This window comes from Anomaloglossus baeobatrachus, chromosome 2 (genome assembly GCF_048569485.1).
Source record: "Anomaloglossus baeobatrachus isolate aAnoBae1 chromosome 2, aAnoBae1.hap1, whole genome shotgun sequence".
NCBI lineage: Eukaryota > Metazoa > Chordata > Amphibia > Anura > Aromobatidae > Anomaloglossus > Anomaloglossus baeobatrachus.
The window spans coordinates 637,393,660-637,410,916 of record NC_134354.1 but is presented as its reverse complement, the minus strand read 5'-3'; the positions used below and the strand labels follow the sequence as shown (position 1 = coordinate 637,410,916).

The 17,257-nt window shown below is 43.8% G+C and overlaps 1 protein-coding gene across 1 annotated transcript in view; it reads left to right on the top strand.

The window, feature by feature from the left end:
* The window catches only part of ADCY6 (adenylate cyclase 6), a 294,110-nt gene that overhangs the window by 223,385 nt on the left and 53,468 nt on the right, over positions 1-17,257 (top strand). The window contains exons 12-17 of the mRNA XM_075336923.1: positions 4,988-5,135; positions 5,730-5,827; positions 6,742-6,829; positions 6,909-7,025; positions 10,465-10,623; positions 11,930-12,105. Of these exons, the coding sequence (XP_075193038.1) occupies positions 4,988-5,135; positions 5,730-5,827; positions 6,742-6,829; positions 6,909-7,025; positions 10,465-10,623; positions 11,930-12,105 (786 nt within the window). The remainder of the gene's footprint in view (positions 1-4,987; positions 5,136-5,729; positions 5,828-6,741; positions 6,830-6,908; positions 7,026-10,464; positions 10,624-11,929; positions 12,106-17,257) is intronic.

The following is a 17,257-nucleotide window of genomic DNA, read 5'->3' as shown; positions in this document are numbered from 1 at the left end:
ATCGCACTTATCACACCCCAAACAATTAGAGTTGGCAACTGAATGGGCTCTCACATGCAAATCTGTGTCACTGTCGGAGCTGCAGTCTAAAGGCCCAGTCACACTAAACAACTTACCAGCGATCCCAACAACGATACAACCTGATAGGGATCGCTGGTAAGTTGCTAGGAGGTCGCTGGTGAGATGTCACACTAAGCGACGTTCCAGCGATCCCACCAGCAACCTGACCTGGCAGGGATCGCTGGAGCGTCGCTACACGTGGAAGCATGCTGCGCTTGGTAACTAAGGTAAATATTTACCGATATTTACCTTGGTTACCAGCGCACACCGCTTAGCGCTGGCTCCCTGCACACCTAGCCACAGTACGCATGGGGTTAATTACCCGATTTGTACTGCAGCTACATGTGCAGAGAGCAGGGAGCCACGCACACTGCTTAGCGCTGGCTCCCTGCTCTCCTAGCTACAGTACACATCAGGTTAATTACCCGATGTGTACTGCAGCTACATGTGCAGAGAGCAGGAGCCGACACTGACAGCTAGAGCGGCGGACGCTGGTAACGAAGGTAAATATCGGGTAACCAAGGTAAGGGCTTCTTGGTTACCCGATGTTTACCCTGGTTACCAGCATCCGCAGAAGCCGGCTCCTGCTGCCTGCACATTTAGTTGTTGCTCTGTCGCTGTCACACATAGCGATGTGTGCTTCACAGCGGGAGAGCAACAACTAAAAAATGGTCCAGGACATTCAGCAACAACCAGCGACCTCACAGCAGGGGCCAGGTTGTTGCTGGATGTCACACTAAGCAACATCGCTAGTAAGTTGTGCCTCAGCAGCGATGTTGCTAGCGATGTTGTTTAGTGTGACGGTACCTTAATGCAGCTGGAATGGCGAGGTAGAGGACGGCGACGGAGATCTGTGTGAGAGCCCATTCACCATCGGGACTTGTCATCTGTAATTGTTTGGGATCTGGTGAGTGGTTTTTTTTTTTTGGTTTTTTTTTTTGCCTGGGGGGGTTTCGGTGGGCCTTTGATAAAGGGTCCTTGTTGTATTCTTTAGCTTTTTTTTAGCTGCTTCGACAGTTCATTGCGGAACTGGAACTAGGGCTTATTTTTTGGTAGGGCTTATATTTTAAGTATACTCAAAGCCTAAAAAATCCTACAAGGTCTTATTTTCTGGGAGACAGTGTATTATGCTGTACATGCTGATAAGTCAGGTGGTTGAACCTTTTTTTTTTTAACTTCGTTTTATTAACAATTTCAAACATGGTACAACTGACATTTGCCATATAAAGATAGCTCCGTATATAGATAGTAATATTTAAATATAACAATAAACAGTCATATAAAGTCCATAATATCTTTAGCAGTTAAGATAGAACAATGTTATTATCCAAACTTCTTATCATTTGCATATATATCTAATTTTATATTGAGCATAAGAACCGCTGTAACTATCAGCATGACCATATTTTGAAAACAAGATAGAAAGAGGAATAGAAAAAGGAAGAAAGAAAGAACAACAGCCACATTGCATTATTATATCTTAATATACCATTGGACAGTGTTTCATATCCCAACATCTAACGGGAACCACCATTATCCGCATAATCTCCCTCAAACCTCCAAGTTTGTCTGGAGAAGAATTCCACAAACCCCAGATTTTGTTACATTTTCCCGGGCACCTCCTATTATAATATACCACCCGCTCATAGACTATGGTTGCATTGACTAGTTTAACCCAGGACCGCACAGTTGGATTCGAATCTCCCATCTACCTCAGAGCTATTAATTTCCTAGCCAGAAACAATGCCTTTCTGAGGAATATTGTCATGTAATGATCCCAGGACTCTTCCTCCACCACCCCAAACAGGCATATCAAAGGGTCACACAAAACAGGAATCGACACAATCGATGTCAGCAGAGATGTAACTCCCCGCCAGTACGAAGATATATTGGGACAGCTCCAAATCATATGTATGAAATTTGTCCCTGAGAGATGACACCTCGGGCACTCCGATGTACGAGAACGGCCCATACTAAATAATCGAGTTGGAGTAAGGTATGCCTGGTGGACAATGTAGCATTGAATCAACCTATTATTAACCGAAGGGGATACCGCAGTCGGAGATTCCAATATCTCTTCCCATTCCTCTCCCTGTAGAGAGGGAATTAGAGATTTCCATCTATCCTGGGCTGGCAAGGGGTCAGACTCCACCCCCACTGACAACAGGTAAGTATATATAGCTGAGATGAGGCCTCGAGGTCCTTGTGATTTTAGAATACCTATCATAGGAAGTGATGATATCAATTTTCTCACTCCAATTTTCTGTATGTGGGATTGAATCGCTGTGCGAATCTGCAGGTATCTAAAGAATTGTGATCTTGGGACATTATATTCAATCTGGACTTGTTCAAAGGACTTGATGGTTGTGGTTCCCAGGACAAAAAAATCACCTAATGCACTGACGCTGTGAGTGGCCCAGAATTGCGCCGAGGGGTGATCTCTCAGAGTATGGAAGTGGCTATTCCCCCATAATGGGAGTTCCGCCACCACCCCTTCGAAGTGTACCACCCTCTTGGCTTGTCGCCAGACTAATCTTGCCAACCTGAGGGGTAATTGCCGTGGTGTTCTCAGTCCTTCTGATTCCAGAAAACCCACTAAACAATCAGACCCAGCCGCGTGTGCCAAGTGACTCTCAGAGTTTGGCAGCTGACATCCAGGCATCCAAGTCTCTAGTGCCCTAAGCTGTCCCGCGAGGTAGTAGAGGAAGAACTCCGGCAGAGCCATCCCTCCCAGTCTTTTGGATCTCTGTAAAATGGATAACCGAAGTTTGGGTCTGGATTTCCCCCATATGAAAGAGGTAGTAAGCGAGTTCAACATTGAGAAGAAGGATTTGGGTACTGATACTGCACTATGTTGTAGTGTATAGCTAAGCTTTGGAAGTAATATCATTTTGATTAAATTTATTCTGCCAACCACTGACAGGGGTAGCTTGCTCCACAAGTTATATTTATGTTTAACGTGCTCCAGAAGTGGGGTTATACTCGTCTGCAGGTCTAGTGTATGGTCTTTCTGTATGTGTATTCCCAGGTATTTAAAGCTAGTTACCACTTGCAAAGGTGACCTACCCTCCATTGAAATTCCAGACCCATGCATTAATGGCATCAAAGCCGACTTATCCCAGTTGATGCGTAGTCCCGAAAACTCCCCAAATGTATCTATAGTGTCTATAACCACCGGTAGAGTCTCTTGCACTCGATCTAAGAAGACAACCATGTCATCCGCGTACAATCTTATTTGATCTGTTCGGTCGGCTATAGTGATTCCAGTGATCTGTGGATGAGAGCGGATTCTAATTGCCAAAGCTTCAATAACTAGTGCAAACAATGCTGGAGACAGAGGGCATGCCTGTCTTGTGCCCCGGTTCAATGCGAAGGGTGTAGACATAGCACCATTGACTAGTATCCTGGCTGTCTGGGACCTATACAACATATGAATCCAATTACTGAATTTAGGCCCAAAGGCGAATCTCTGGAGGCAGGCAAATAAAAATGGCCATTCTACCGAGTCAAATGCCTTGGCCGCGTCCAGCGAGGCCAAGACCCACTCGTTCTCCTGGACCAGTGTGCTATATTGCACTGTGGACTGGACCCGTCTTATATTTATAGAGGTGTTTTTCCCAGGCATAAATCCGGTTTGATCTGGGTGAACTATACTCAATATGACTGAATTAAGCCTGGACGCCAGTATTTTGGTAAAGATCTTGTAATCCACGTTAACTAGGGATATAGGACGGTATGAACCGCAGTCTAGTGGGTCTTTACCCTCCTTCCTCAGCACGACTATATGTGCTTCGTACAAGGAGGCAGGTAGAGAGTCGCCGGCTGAAAAATGTGAGAAAACCTCTAAAAGAATCGGGGCCAATACGTCACAATATTTACTATAGAATTCTATGGGAAGGCCATCTGGACCCGGAGATTTCCCCCTAGCCATATCCGAGATGGCAGTAATCACTTCATCCAGTGTGATGTCCGCCTCCAAAGACTCCCGTTGTGATTCACTCAAAGTGGGAAACTCCAAATCCGACAAATATGTCACGCAACTTTGAACTCCATGAGGATTTCTAGATGTGTATAGGGTTTTATAGTATTCACAAAAGCACTCTAAAATATCCTCAGGGGATGTAGCTATTGAGCCATCCATCCTCTGTATACCCAATATTGTATTTGAAGTGTTGTGTTGCCTAACCATATATGCCAATAATTTACTGGATTGATTTCCAAGCTCAAAATATGATTGTCGGGTAAAGAACAATTTGCGTTTGGACTTGGTCTCAGAGTGCTGCATATATAACCTATATGATTGCATCCAGGCCGCCCTATTTCCATCGGTTGGGGACGATATATATATATTGCCTCTAAGTCCCTAAGTCTCCCCTCTACTATATCATCCTCAGTTTTAGTCACTCTTTTAAGATTTGTTATGGTTGAAGACAAACACCCTCTAAGGTAGCCTTTAAGGGTGTCCCACACCAAGTTAATATTCCAGGGTTTAGGGTGGGCTTCCAGGAAATCCTCTATTTGGGTCAGAGTTCTATCACTTTGATCTATTAGTTTTAGCCAAAAGGGGTTTAACCTCCAAAAGGGTTTACCAACACCTTAGTTAGTCTTCATAGTAAGAATCACTGGGCTGTGATCTGATATGCCCCTGACCCCGTGTACCACGTCATCCACCCAGGTTGCGATATTGCTCGACCCAAAAATATAATCTAGTCAGGACAGCGTGCATCTAGTAGAAGAATGACCTGTATATTCTCGGGTGTTAGGATGCCGGAGTCGCCAAAGGTCAATCCACCCACCTCCCTCCGCGCATTGCTGCAAATAAGTCAAGTGTGTGGCCGACAGGTGGTTGAACCTTGTATCCTGCAGTTTGGGGATTTTGTGATCACATGTACCAGACTTTATATTAATGGTATTGCTCTTTCTGTAGCAGGAACACACAGGAAGCTCTAAATCCAGAGGATGAAGTTGATGAATTCTTGGCAAGAGCAATAGATGCACGAAGTATTGATCAGCTGCGCAAAGATCATGTTAAAAAATTCATCCTCACTTTTCAAACCCCAGACCTCGAGAAAAAGGTAACATGCACTGAACACTCTTGGTGCCTCATTTAATTGCCCGACTGCCATAGAACTAAAGATTGTTCAAATACTTAATTTTATTATCCAAATGTCATTTGTTGTTACAGCACTAATAGAATAAAAAATGACTACAAGGAGCACAGATTAGACTTTTTTAATCAATATGAATGGGAAATTGTGTGCCAATTACCTTCATTTTTATTGATGTTTTCTGTATAAATTGAGCTTATGCAGCTGCTGAAGTTAAAGGGCCTTTCTATTTTCACTAAATATTTGACCCTGCATCTTCGATTCTGTGTATCTTTTCCTTTTTTTTTTCTTTCTTCTAAACCTAAGGTTGCGGAGACAGAGGCAAACTGACTGCAAATCAGATCCTCTGAATAAATCTGTCCTGAAGTCTGTGCCTTTGTGTGATGTGCGTGTGTCGCAGTATTTTTTTTATTAGAACAAAAGAATGGTGACTGTTATTGCACTTGATGCATGCCATGAACTTTTTCTTGATGCAGAAAAATAAAGAATAATCTAAAACAATTTCCGAATATTATTCACATAGTAATTATATGCCCTGAATTTCACTTTTGTTTGTTGCAGTATTCTAAGAAAGTGGATGATCGCTTTGGAGGTTACGTCGCCTGCACCTTGCTGGTCTTCTGTTTCATTTGTTTTATACAAATTGTCATATTTCCCCAGTAAGTACACAACTATTAGAGACATTATAAAATAATTAACCTCTCTCGACAACTTTTCCTTTTATATATCCTTCATTAGGCATAATAAAGTCAAAGGGTTTTTGTTTTGTTTTTTGTTTTTTTAACCAACCCCTTCCTTTACATACTTCCATTGCTGCCTCCAACCAATCACTAAGCACAGGAGAATATTGCCTTTTTGTATCAGCAAAATCTCTGAGCCCAATGATTGGCTGCACAGTGGCCATGCTTTCTCGACAGGATATCACCAGTGCAACCAGTCAACATAGACCATTGCCAAAAATGGAGACTTGAAGCTTGAGCTGCAGCAGGTGATTGCTGGTGACTTTTATTTTTATGTACAGGAAGCCTTAGGAGTTAAAAATTCAAATAAAAAATTATACCATACAGCCCATTAAATAGAGGGTTGGAGAACTATTGTAAAGAAAATCTCTTAGGCTGGAGGACCTCTGGTGTCCATAAATGACATAAACGCCTACATAAAGTATGTCATCCAGTGACCCAGAGAGCCAGCATAATCCATATCCTCACGTATCTGTTATGTGAAACAGATTAGATTGTTTGAATAAAACATGTTGGCAACATCCATCTGATAAATCACTGGATCCTGGGGCGCCAACTACCTGTGCCAAAAACTGGAACCTCCAGGATTCAGGTACCTGATGTAAGGATCAATTTAGGAAACAGTGATTTTTTTCTTAATAAAACGACAGAGTGCTACAGAGATCAATAAACTAATATCACAAATCCTATTTTCTTTGCGTCAGAGTAGGCTTTACATTCAATAATTGACTGGAAGAGGCAGGAGATATTGCCTAATAATTACAAACTATTGACCTTTGGGAGATCATAGTAAATGTTGAATTTCTGTAGTTAATTGTTGTTTTTTTCTGCAGTTCCTTCCTGATGCTCGGAGTCTACACCAGTATCTTCATCATTTTAGCCAATATTCTCTTTGTATGCGCAGTGTATTCTTGTATAAAGGTGAGCAGGTGGGGAAATTAAAAAGATCTGTAAGGAAATGTTTCTAGAAGTTGTTCATGATCATGGTTTTCTCTATTAGCTGTTCCCATCAATCTTGCAACGGATATCCCGGAAGATTGTCCAGTCACGTACAAACAGCACCCTCATTGGGATCTTCACCATCTTGCTTGTGTTCACCTCAGCCTTTGTTAACATGGTAAGTTTCTACATATACTAACTATCTTGGACCTTCAATAGATTGTATCCTTTAGATCAGGTGCTCAAACATACCCACAAAGCAATTTCTTGTGGCACACAGACCAGAACAGGCTGGGTGGCAGAGGTATCTGCCAACCCCAGACCAGTCCTCCTGTAGCTGTGGGTCACCCAACCACCTTTTGCTATAGTGGCTATGGGGTGGGACTTTAAACGCGTGAGTATACCGGCCCGGTTGCAGAAACACCAACGCAGCCTTGTGCTGCTCCTGCCCAGAGAGGCTCTCAAAGCTTGTAGGCCAGTCACACCGGAGCAAATTAGTGCTGTGGTTGGCTGCAGAGTCCCTCATATGTAATCATATTTACATGTGTGAGTATATGTGTAAGGAATTGTATGTATATGTTTCTAAGACATCTGTGTGCATGTGATCATGTATTGTGGTGTGTATGGATGTTGGTAGAGGTTGTTCTGTGTGAAAACATTTGGATGCTTCGAGGGTATTTAGTAAACTTGTTTCATGTTTGTGTTAGGGAATTACAATTATCTTTTTAATTTTAGGAAAAGATAAGTGAAAGTAATGTGCAAAACAGATTTGCTGCACAGCAGAAGCAGAAGGGCCCCATTGATTATGGAGCCAATGTGGATTTGCCTATCTGTCTGTTTTTAAAATGGAAGAAAAGTTTTGCATGCTGGACTTATTTTCTTCTCAGTTTTAAAAAACAGACCCATAAAGGAACCCAGACAGACCTTATAGTAATCAGTAGGGTCCCTCTGTAAAGGGGTTGTCTGAGCAGAAAATATTGATGGCCTAACATGGAATAGGTCATACTGAGAAGGGATGGGGTTAGATACGCAGCTTCCCCACCAATCATCTGAAAATGGCTCTAGCAGCCGCTGGATGTAAACACTTTTTAAAGTAAGTGGCTGTGCCCAGCTCCATTCAATCTGTAGCAAATGCTGCCTAGTATTGCAGAACAGTTCATACGCTTTTGAACAGAAGCTGTGCTGTAGTATCTTGCAGGGCTGCTACACAGGAGATGCGCTCATCAGCTCCGATCAATGGCCCAGATTCTTCAACCAGCAATTTTCTCTCCGCTGGTCCTGATGAGCGGGCTTGGTGGAGTCAGATGCTCCTAATTCATGAATCTAGAGCATCTGACGAGTGGCATGCACTTTTGTGCCATACCAGTAGTCTTCAGTCTGTCGTGAAACTGGCTTGCAAAAGTCTTAGGGTACTTTCACACTTGCGTTTATTTCCTTCCGCTACAATCCGCCCTTTTGGAAAACAGCGGAATCCATTAACGGATTCCGCTGTTTCCCATAGACCTGTATGGGTGACGGATTGTACCAAAAGGACCTGCGTTGCTTCCGCTGGGCGACGCTCCATTGCTTCCGCCCAGCGGGAGGAACGCAGCATGTAACGTTATTTTGAGCAGCAGAATCCTCTGGATTTCACTGCGCATGCTCTTCTTTTTTAAATCAAACTTTATTTTGGCTCGCAGTGGCCAAACGTTCAGCTGAGCGCCCGGCCGTCGGCAAGCGACAGCGCTCAGCTGAGCGACCGGCCGCCAGCATGCCCGGCCGCCGGCAAGTGACAGCGCTCAGCTGATCACCCGGCGGCCGGCTGCAGGGAGCGATCAGCTGATCACCCGGCGGCCGGCTGCAGGGAGCGATCAGCTGATCACCCGGCGGCCGGCTGCAGGGAGCGATCAGCTGATCACCCGGCGGGCGGCTGCAGGGAGCGATCAGCTGATCACCCGGCGGCCGGCTGCAGGGAGCGATCAGCTGATCACCCGGCGGCCGGCTGCAGGGTGCGATCAGCTGATCGTTCACAATAGTCTGCCGCTGGTAAAACTGTAAAAAAATCAAAACGAATTGCGTTGTTTTGCAGCATCCGTTGCATCCGTTGTGCCACTATATGCAACACATCCGTTGCATCCGTTACACAACGCAATGCAACGGATACCGTTCAACGCAAGTGTGAAACTAGCTTTATCATTTTTGTTCAGCTCTGAGTTGCACCAAAGTTTAGCGACATTTCATTGCAGTGTACACCAGAATTATGGCGCAATTGCTTTGATGAATTGGGGCTGATGTGTTTAGCCCCAGCCTAAATGTAACAATGTGGTTTGCACCATAACAGGATTTTTTTGTGGCCCTAGTCCCGATTTTAGTGCTCACTCAAACCACTGTAAAAATCGCACATGTGCTATCCAGTTTTTTATTCAATGAGGCAGTTCTGAGGACTAATTTATTTTTCACTGACAGAGCGGCTATGATAAAAATCACAACATCTGCGATTTCTCTCTGATTTCAGATGAGTAACCCATTCCAGTCTATGGGTGCAGGAAAAAAATCAATGTCACAGTATGGCATCCGATTTTTCCGGATACATTACAATTCTGTACCATAGAAAACTGTAAATGCTCCTGAAAATGATTACTGCTACTGTAAAAAACTAGATTGCACACCAGCAGCACAAGGATCACTAGTGACAAAAAATCATCCTACTTTTCTGGATGAGAATGGGACAATTTTTTTTTTTTTTATACAGTCGTGTGACCCTAACCTTAGTTTGAGGCCCCTGCGCTAGATAATATCTTTTTAAAGGGAACCTGTCACCACATTTGGCGAATATAAGCTGCAGCCACCACCACTAAGCTCTTATATACAGTATTCTAGAATGCTGTGTATAAGAGCCCAGGCCGCGCTGTATAACGTATAAAACACTTTTACAATACTCACCTAGGTGGCGGTCCAGTCCTACGGGTGTCGCTGCTCTCTGATCCGGCATCTCCTCTCTGCGGACATCACCGTCCTCCTTCTTCTGAAGCCTGTGTGCATGACGTGTCCTACGTCGTGCACACAAGCCGACATTGAGGTCCTACACAGGCTCACTTTGATCTGCCCAGATCAAAGTACTGTAATGCGCAAGTACGAACAAAGGTTAAAGAACGCCTTCACATGCGCACTACAATACTTTGATCTACTCTGAGCAGGGCTAATCAAAGTGCGCCTGCTCAGGACCGCAAAGCCGGCTAGTGTGGGTGATGTAGGACATGTGATTCACATGGGCCTCAGAAGGAGGCGCTGGACTGGAGAGCAGAGACACCCATCGGACCGCAGGGCACCGACACCCGTCGGACCGAACTGCTCCCCCCCCCGCCACCACAGGTATTACAGAGTGATTTTTACGTTATACAGCGCAGCCTGGGCTCTTATACAGAATTCTGGAATGCTGTATTTAAGAGCTCGGTGGTGGTGGCCACAGCTTATAGTTGCCAAATCTGGTGACAGGTGTCCTTGAATCATGTTAGTGACATTTTTGGTTCTGCCCAATGTTCTTTCTGGTCCATTCAAGTATTTCCAGGCATCCCCGGTTGTATTGCTGCTTAATCTAATCAGTGGCTTTGATCTCAGTCTCTTCTTTGTATTTCTAGTTTGCCTGTAATCACCAGAGTCTTGCTGAATGTGCTGCTCAAGAACTGAATATCACCAAGGATTCTGTCAATGCCTGCCATTTCCAAATGCTCAGCTATAACCTTAGTATGGAAACTGCTCCCTGCGGCTCTGACCAACCATCCTGCAACTTTCCAGAGGTATGAACAAAATCATTGTATAAAGTTGGAGACAACACCACTAAAAGTACTTCACTTGTTAGGCCAGGGCCACACAGGGATTACTGTGATCCTCGCATGACATTCGGCTCACGCTGGCAGCACAGCGGGAGCTGAGTGGCATGCGAGTTTCACTGCGACTGCGGTCCGAGCGGACAACAGCTGCGGGGGGCGGGCCGGCGCTGCGGAGGAGAGGGAGGGATTTATCTTCTTCTCTCCTCTGTAGCCGGCTATTGCCATTCTCGCCCTGCACTCGCGGTACACCGATGTACTGCGAGTGCAGTGCGATTTTTCTCTCGCCCCATAGACTTGAATGGGTGCAAGAGAAACAAAGATTGCATTACACTCGCAGCATGCTGCTATTGTTTTCTCAGTCTGATTGGGGCTGAAAAAAATAGTCGCTCATGGGTGCGGGCACATAGGCTAATATTGGTCTGAGTGGAATGCGATGTTTTATCACATTCCACTTGCTCCGATTTTCATGCCGTGTGTCTTAGGCCTTACAATCTTTTAAGTGAGTTTGATAACAAAACATGACTGACTGACTTAAAGAAGTTGTTCACCCATATTTATTTGCCACAATGATGATATGTTGAGAAATAAGGTTTCTCTTGAGTACCTTGTGTTGCCAATAGTGCCTGTGAGCTGTGCTATTCCAGACCGCTCTTTCCCATCACCTGAACCTCGGGATCTGGGTGATGTCACGTCAACATCCTGCTCACCTGACATCACCGCGTCCGGCCCCAGTCTCTGTGAGTGACTGGGCTGCCCACAGCTTCCCCTCTTGTCACAGCCCAGCATCCCTCCTGCTTGCGCACTCTGCAGCGAAGGAGCAGGGAGGTGCTTTGCTTGGTGCTGAGTGGGGAAACTGCCCACAGCTCAGTGACTCACGGAGACTGGGGCCGGCCACGGTGATGTCAGGTAAGCAGGAAGTTGACGTGATATCACCGGATCCCCGAGGTCACGGAGCCCGGGGGTCAGGCGATGGGGGAAGAACAGTCAGCAATAGCGCCGTTCACAGGCACTATTGGCAGCACAAGGTATTTGAGAGAGACCTTGTTTTTCAGCATAATATCATCGTGGCCAATAATAAATATGGGTGAACCACCCCTTTAAGTGTGTGTAATATTTGTATATGTGGCTCAGTTGTATGATTTATGATACTTTATCTCCAATTAAGTAACCATTTCAGTGCCGTGAACAAGAATGCAATGTAGTGCTTTAAACTGAACAACTGAGACAATTATGGCCTTTGAAAAAATTCTGTACCATTTTTTCTTTTTTGCAGTATTTCAACTACAGCATTCTGCTGAGTCTTCTGGCCTGCTCCGTGTTCCTACAGATCAGCAGCATTGGGAAGCTAGCACTCATGCTCTCCATCCAGATTCTCTATATTATTATTGTGGAAGCTCCTGAGGTTGTCCTTTTTGACAATTATGATCTGCTGGTGACTGCTAATGCACTGTAAGTTTCAATCTTTGTGTGTATGACCTGTCATGTCATTACATCCCACTCAGGAAACAATAGATTTATTTTCTAGGCTCTAAAAAGGAAGTTGTTTAATATTAAAGAAGCACTCAAGCATTTTTTTTTCCATACATAACACTTGCTGACCTTTCCAGTTCTTCCTCGGCAGTGTAGACAGGAAGCCAAGCTTCCTTCCTGTGAACTACCGGATCATATCATCACCTAACAATTCCTTCCTTGCAGCTCTTAGACTTCGCCCCACCCAGCTCTGCCCTTCATGTTCCTCTGTTAGGCTATGTGCACACATTGCAGATTAAGGCTACTTTCACACATCAGTTTTATTTCATCAGGCACAATCCGGAAAAAAATGGATAAAACTGAACCGGCGCCAATCCGTTTTTATCCCCATTGATTTGTATTAGTGCCGGATTGTGCCTGATGGCCTTGCGTTGCATCCGGCTTTTGCCGGATCCGTCGTAATTGGCAAATGCGGCAGCCGAATGGAACGTCTCTTGCATCATTTTTTTGTCTCTGACAAACAACCGCATCGCGCCGGATCCGGCGCGATACGGCGTGATTTACAATGGAAGCCTATGGAAGCCGGATCCGGTGTAATGCGGCAAAAAAACGTATGCGGCCACCGGATCCGTTTTTTTAAACTGAGCATGCTCCAGTTTATTGAAACTGATGTGTGAAAGTAGCCTTAAGGTACCGTCACACTAAGCGACGCTCCAGCGATCCCACCAGCAACCTGACCTGGCAGGGATCGCTGGAGCGTCGCTACACGGGTTGCTGGTGAGCTGTCACACAGACAGATCTCACCAGCAACCAGTGACCAGCCAGCAGCGACGCGTGGAAGCAATGCTGCGCTTGGTAAGTAAGGTAAATATCGGGTAACAAACCCGATATTTACCTTGGTTACCAGCGCACACCGCTTAGCGCTGGCTCCCTGCACTCCTAGCCAGAGTACACATCGGGTTAATTACCCGATGTGTAGTCTGTCTATGTGTGCAGAGAGCAGGGAGCCGGCACTGACAGCGTGAGGGCGGCAGACGCTGGTAACGAAGGTAAATATCGGGTAACCAAGGAAAGGGCTTCTTGGTTACCCGATATTTACATTGGTTACCAGCATCCACAGAAGCCGGCTCCTGCTGCCTGCACATTCAGTTGTTGCTCTCTCGCTGTCACACACAGCGATGTGTGCTTCACAGCAGGAGAGCAACAACTAAAAAATGGTCCAGGACATTCAGCAACAACCAGCGACCTCACAGCAGGGGCCAGGTTGTTGCTGGATGTCCCACACAGCAACATCGCTAGCAACATCGCTGATACGTCACAAAAGTCGTGCTCAGCAGCGATGTTGCTAGCGATGTTGCTTAGTGTGACGGTACCTTAAGTTACAGACTTTCTGTAACCAAATCTACATGTTCTGGTAGGAAAAATGCTGTTGCGAGAACACACATTTTTGCAGTGATTTGCTACTTTTTTTTAATGCATTATTTACATTGCTTTCAATGGTGAAAAAACAGCCAAAAACGCAGAAAGAATTGACATGCTGTATGTTTTTTCTGCAAACAAGTCTGCAAGGAAAAAATCTTGAATGTGTGCATATCACTTCACATAGACTTTGCTGACATAAGGAAATACAGGTAGTCCTCGACTTACGACGTTGATCCGTTCTTACGCGGCGTCGTAAACCGAATTTTGATGCAAGTCGGACCATACGTTCATACAGTACTGTACCATAATAACAGTACAGTACTGCAAACACAGCTTGGGAGGCAGCTGCAGAAGGTGCTGGAGATACTGGGGATGGTATCAGATGAGTCTGGCTTACGTTTGGGAGCCATAATGAAGCGTGTTATGGCATGCAGAAGACTCGTTTTCCTCTGTACAGCACTGGACTAGAGCGTCGTATAAAGCGTCGTAACCACAAAACGATGTAACACGAGACCGTTGTAACCCGAGGACTACCTCTACTTGCAGATTTCTTAAAATTTGCAAGCAAAAAGGTGGCTAGAAAGCAATGTGCACACAGCCCTAGCCTCCTCTTTCATGCAGCTAATATGTAATATCTTCCTATATAAGAGCAGTAATAAAGTTGATGCATTGGTTTGAGTTAAAAAAAATTATATATATATATATATATATATATATATATATATATATATATATATATATATATATATATATATATATATATTACACACAGCTCTGGCAAATAGAGACCACTGCAAAATTTTCATTTTTTTCTGATTTTTCTCTTAATAGGTATAGTTTTGAGTATTGTATGCGGCTTGATTCATACGTCCTTCGCAAAGTTTAATCTGCTCAATTCCAGCCTTCCTGAAGCATCCCCAGATCATCACCGATCGTCCAACAAATTTCACAGTGGGTGCAAGACACTGTGGCTTGTACGCTTCTCTAAGTCTCAGTCTAACCATTAGACCTTCAGGTGTTGGGCAAAATTGAAAAATAGACTCGTCAGAGAAGATTACGTTACTTCAGTCCTCTATGGTCCAATTGGGCAGATTAAACTTTGCAAAGGACGTCGACGATGAATCAAGCTGCATACAATGTTATCCTGAAAAAAAACAGTTGCTTCCTTCTGCTCAGGCAATGTTCCCCAACTCAGAGGACTGTTTTTTCCAGCAGGACAATGCGCCATACCACACAGCTAGGTCAATCAATGTGTGGATGAAGGACCACCACATCAAAAACCTGTCATGGCCAGCCCAATCTCCAGACCTGAACCCCATTGAAAACCTCTGGACTGTAGTCAAGAGGAAGATGGATAGTCACAAGCAACCAAACAAAGAAGAACTGCTTAAATTTTTGCACCAGGAGTGGTATAAGGTCACACAAAAGCAGTGTGAAAGACTGGTGGAAAGCAGCCAAGACGCACGAAAGCTGTGATTACAAATCATGGTTATTTCACAAAATATTGATTTCTGAACTGCTCCTGAGTTAAAACATTAGTATTGTTGTTTCTAAATGATTAGCAATGCCTTTTTTTTTTTTTTTTTGTTTTGACCATTTCTCATTTTCAGAAAATAAATACAAAATTCATTGCTTGGAAATTCGGAGACATGTTGTCAGTAGTTTATAGAAAAAAATAATTTATATTTCACTCATAAACATGCCTATAGAGAGAAAAATCAGAGACTGAAAATTTTGCAGTGGTCTCTTAATTTTTGCCATAGCTGCATATATATCTCTTGATTATGCTGTTTGTGCTATAGGTGTTGTGTGCATATTACAGTGTACTCCTTTAAAACACAAACAGAAAGTAGGAAAAACAACTTGGGGTTGCAAAACCTGACCAGGAGAAACCTATCAGAAGCAGAAGGCAAACAAGACAGGCTGAAGTTGTGTTACTTAGGGTACATTTAATCTTTCTGTCACTGATGTATCACGGTTGCCCTTAAATAGAACTTGTAGCAACATATATAAAAATATATATATATATACATACACTACAGTTCAAATGTTTGGGGTCACCCAGACAATTTTGTCTTTTCCATGAAAAATCATACTTTTATTTATCAGATGATTTGCATAATGAATAGAAAATATAGTCCAGACATACACTAGGTTAGAAATAAAGATTTTTACTTGAAATAATAATTTTCTCCTTTAAACTTTGCTTTCGTCACAGAATGCTCCTTTGCAGCAATTCCAGCTTTGCCGACCTTTGGCATTCTAGCTGTTAATTTGGTGACGTAATCTGGAGATTTCACCCCATGCTTCCAGAAGCCCTTCCCACAAGTTGGATTGGCTTGATGGGCACTTTTTGCATACCATACGGTCAAGCTGCTCCCACAACAGCTCAATAGGGTTGAGATCTGATGACTGGGCTGGCCATTCCATTACAGATAGAATACCAGCTGCCTGCTTCTTCCCTAAATAGTTCATGCATAATTTGACATAATTTGGAGGTGTGCTTTGGGTCATTGTCCTGTTGTAGGATAAAATTGGCTCCAATCAAGCGCTGTCCACAGGGTATGGCATGGCATTGCAAAATGGAGTGATAGCCTTCCTTATTCAAAATCCCTTTTACCTTGTACAAATCTCCCACTTTACCATCACCAAAGCAACCCCAGACCATCACATTACCTCCATCGTGCTTGACAGATGGCATCAGGCACTCTTCCAGCATATTTTCAGTTGTTCCGCGTCTCACAAATGTTTTTTCTGTGTGATGCAAACACCTCAAACTTCGATTCGTCTGTCCATAACACTTTTTTCCAATCTTCTGTCCAATGTCTGTTCTTTTGCCCATATTTATCTTTTCCTTTTATTAGCCAGTCACAGATACAGCTTTTTCTTTGCAACTCTGTCCTGAAGGCCAGCATCCCAGAGTCGCCTCTTCACTGTAGACGTTGACACTGGCGTTCTGCGGGTACTATTTAATGAAGCTGCCAGTTGAGGACCGGTGAGGCGTCGATTTCTCAAACTAGAGAATCTAATGTACTTGTCTTGTTGCTCAGTTGTGCAGCGGGGCCTCCCACTTCTTTCTACTCTGGTTAGATCCTGTTTGTGCTGTCCTCTGAAGGGAGTAGTACACACCATTGTAGGAATTCTTCAGTTTCTTGGCAATTTCTCACATGGAATATCCTTCATTTCTAACAACAAGAATAGACTATCAACTTTCACATGACAATTCTCTTTTTCTTGCCATTTTGAGAGTTTAATTGAACCAACAAATGTAATGCTCCAGATTCTCAACTAGCTCACAAGAAGGTCAGTTTTATACCTTCTCTAATCAGCAACACTGTTTTCAGCTGTGCTAGCATACTTGCACAAGGGTTTTCAAGGAATTTCTAAACATCCATTAGCCTTCTAACACAGTTAGCAAACACAATGTACCATTGTGTGTGTGTGTGTGTGTGTGTGTGTGTGTGTGTGTGTGTGTGTGTGTGTGTGTATATATAGATAGCTATAGATATATATAGATAGCTATAGATATATACAGATGGATAGTTATAGATATATAGATGGATGGCTATAGATATAGATAGCTATAGATAGATGGATGGCTGTAGATATAGATAGATTATATATATATATATATCTATCTATAGCTATCTCTATCAGAGAGAGAGAGAGATAGAGATATATAGAGAGAGATAGAGATATAGAGAGAGAG